This window comes from Melanerpes formicivorus, unplaced genomic scaffold (assembly GCF_026170545.1).
Source record: "Melanerpes formicivorus ecotype bairdi unplaced genomic scaffold, bMelFor1.0.p_v2 SCAF_558, whole genome shotgun sequence".
In the NCBI taxonomy this organism is placed as follows: Eukaryota; Metazoa; Chordata; class Aves; order Piciformes; family Picidae; genus Melanerpes; species Melanerpes formicivorus.
The window spans coordinates 86,974-90,630 of NW_027142910.1; the positions used below are offsets into that span (position 1 = coordinate 86,974).

The window sequence follows — 3,657 nt, forward strand, 5'->3', positions numbered from 1 at the left end:
TGCAGTGGAAATAAGGGCTTTTAGACGCAATTCAGAGGAGTCAGAGGAGGTTTTTCCTCCTTCATTTGTTAGTTCCCTCTGAGGAACTGTGGGCATAACCTAGATGTTTAGCAGCTAGGAACTGTATTGCATTCTGTGCTTTGCCTCAATCAGGGACACCTTGTGTCATATAAGCAAATAAAGGCATTTGTTTTAAATACAAAATTTATTCATTAATTCCATAGTAAAATATCAGCTGTTAGTACACCAAAATAAAACAAGTGACTTGAAAGACATACGAAACAAAAATAATGAGTTACAGTGAATAATTTACAGTTTCCAAACAAAGGTACAGTTAATAGTTTTCCCAAGTCAGCTAATGTTACAAAACCACGGAAGAGGACTTTCAGCCAAACTATTTATGAATAACAAGGCATTTAAGACTTCATTTGTCTTGTAGTATAAGAAATGCCTTCATTTGTCTTGTAGTATAAGAAACTCCTGCTGCCAGAGGTATTGACTTTTAGAAGATACAGCCTGATCATTTTTATCTGTACAGAGATTGATTCTGCTTTGAAATACTGAGCTTTGAAATACCGAGTTTTGAAATACCTCTTTTTATATATCCCCTCCCACTCCTCTCAAACACACAAATGCTCCTAGTCATCTCCTGGTTAGTTTCTTCTTTTAGGGATCACTGGCCCAGGTCTTCAAATTTCCCTGCTTCAAGGTACAGGATTTTACTCACTGCCTGTCAGAAACTTTCTGTCAGGTGCTGCTCTTTCTGAGGTCTCTTCATAGTCTGTATTCCATTGATAACTGTTTTCTAGTGTGGATGGATGCAAATGTGACTTTGCTTTGAGGCTTGAGTCTTGATCACATCTTTGCTGCTGCTGTAGCTGTTCCACGGATAATTCATATGGTGGTGGCTGTTCCTGCTCATAAGTTTCACTGACGAACTCTGCGCTGCTTTTGCTATATGGAGGTGGAGGGATATGGATGACTTCTTGCTCTTTTAGTGTGAAGGCAACAGGCAGTGGAAAGGTCTGTTTTTCAGGATCTGTGCTGTCTTCATAGGAAGGGGGATAGAAGTCAGGCCTGAATAAAATCCAAATCCCAAACCAAAAAGAAATAGATCATGGTGAAATACAATTTATCTCAGCAAGCTTGGTTTGATGCATTGTCTGTTGTGTTTTCAAAGTGTAAATGGAAAACTAAGTAGTTTTAGAGCAATGAAATATATTAAAAGACAACAACTGGCATAGATGGGATCATCATCTGTGCCTTTCTGCAAAATATTTTACTAAAATATAGCATTCTACAAAGAAGAGACTTCCACATGAGAGTTCCCATTCACAGCATACAAATATACATGTGAGTATTTCAACAAGTGCCCCAGAAAAGTTTGATTTGGAAGAAGAAGGAGATCACTGTCCAAAATAGGTTAAATTGTTATTTGTTAATAAACCAATCATCATCATAATAACAACAACAGCAACAATAATATTCTAAGGTTTTTAAATATATTATGCCTTTCTGCTTATCCGACCAAAATATGATGAATGTTGCTGTTATAGTGCTTTTCTAGATCTCATTGTTGCTGTTTCTGATGTGGTTTCCACAACAGTTGGGGAAAAGTAATTTGTATCTAATAACCCTGTTAAAGACTTTTGTCAGGCCTAGAGCAAATCAGTTGAAGAAACATTCTGTCTAAACAACATCAGACTTTTCTTGGAAATAGTGAGGACACAAGTAGCTAGTGATGTTAGTATATATCTCACAGCAGTGCATCTGGAACTTTTTGTATTTAGATGGAATTGATAATGCTCCTGCAGGATCTCTATGAAGTCAGTGTAGCTGCACCTGCTTCCTACATGCATAGTTTGGACCTGTCTGCAACCTGCCACATGCCCTGTAGTATACCTTACCTAATGTATATTACTTTTTCTTTGTTTTAACAAATTACTGTCTGAACATTGCTGCTTGCTCTAGTAAATAAGATTCTAGGCAACAATTCTCTCCACAGAAACAAAATAAAAGTGACATACTTTTTATTTTCTAAGAACTTTGTGTTGTTTCTTTTTTTTCCCCACTGTATATATACAAATCAGTATCCCTCACTCCCAATTCAGCATCTCCATTCTGCAATGCTTACCTGTCTATGGTGCTGACATGTAGCTCTCCATGCCTGGGATTCTGTGTGAAGATGCTGCTGTGAGCCCTGTATTTCAAGACTTCGTGGAAAGTGCTCCAGAAAATGCCAGTCACAAGAAGAAAGAACCCCAAAGATAATATGCAGTAAAACACTTGCTCATTATTTCCACACCTGCGTGTGGAGGAATTTGTAGAAGTACAAAGAACTCCCAGGCAAACAGTGGAGAAACCAAGTAAGAGCACAGAAAGACGAATGAAGGTGAAAACAGCATTTGGCATCTTCCCCAGCAGACACAGCACTTGGCGCATCTCTATTGTCTGTTGGCTGTCTTAGCTGTGCTTTTCATCTTCATGCACTGGTGTTTTGTACATGTCAGAAACCCCACTGGCCTTTGAACAATTGGGAGAAATGGACAGTTTTAAGATACTCATTAACTCTTCAAGATACTCATAATCTCTTGAGATTAATCTGCAATCTCAAACCTATTTCCTGCAGTGTTCCTTTGCCACTGCCACCTCCAGAGTGAATGCTGAGCTGCTGCATCCATTGTGTTACAAACTGCAATGATTTACACACTTTGTTAGTTTATGATTGCAACCTGAAATTAGTTGTCTCAAAGAAAGAAAATAAGAGAAAAAGAAAACACTGTTCATAAATCCCTGTGAAAAGTTTGAAGGGAAAATATGATCCTTTCTAAATCATCCATTTTAATCTTTCATTGGACTTTGATCTCCTTCTGTCTTTGACACATTATTCAGCTGCCTGGGTATTTTTAATAGCCTTTTGTAAAAGGATAATTTCTAGTTTGCGATGTGATATAATCAATGAATCTAGTATATAAAATGAAAGAAACTAAATCCGCATGATGTCAGAGGAGAACACAGGCACACAGGAAATCTCCATAATTTCCACAGTTGTTCTCTGATTCTTTTACCATTATTCTGTTATCTCTTCCAGCAATTTTTAAATTGACTTTCAAAAATGTCAGTGTTCAAAGCAATTCAGGATCAGTTCTCCAAATATGTTTAGATATCTGAAATTCAGAGAGGCTTACTACCAACGGATTTTAGGCTTAAACAATGCTACCTCCAATGCAAAAAATAATCTTTAGAATTAGCCTGTGTATATACTCTTGGAGAGGGTACCCACTCATCTGCAAACTCCGTAATAAGAACTTGACTTTTCTGTTAATGCTGCCTGATTTGGAACATCAACAATTAGGTTTCTGAATATTTTAAACAATAGAGTAACTCAACAAACCTTGCCTAGGCCTCCATTACACACTGTGAGCAAATCAGAACAGGGGACCATTCAATAATTAGTTTGTTGGAGCTGTATTTGCATGATACCAACAAGGTGGGTTACATATGGGTAACAACAAATTATTATGAGAGTTTTCTGCCATGGACTACAGAATGATTTCATCTTACATACGGTGGACTCTTTATTTCACTATCACAGTCTAGAGGAGCAGCAGGACTTCTTCATTCAATTCATAAAACTTCCTAATATACTGCTTGGGT

General features: G+C 37.4%; 1 protein-coding gene across 1 annotated transcript; it reads right to left on the bottom strand.

Annotated features, from left to right (window-relative positions):
- Positions 1-218: 218 nt before the first annotated feature.
- On the bottom strand, positions 219-2,511 carry TMEM252 (transmembrane protein 252). The gene is made up of 2 exons (XM_068170750.1): positions 2,135-2,511; positions 219-1,077 (listed from the first exon to the last, which is right to left on the bottom strand). Exons 1-2 carry the CDS (start codon positions 2,440-2,442, stop codon positions 720-722), a joined length of 666 nt encoding a protein of 221 aa, XP_068026851.1. The 5' UTR covers positions 2,443-2,511; the 3' UTR covers positions 219-719.
- Between the last annotated feature and the right edge of the window lie 1,146 nt (positions 2,512-3,657).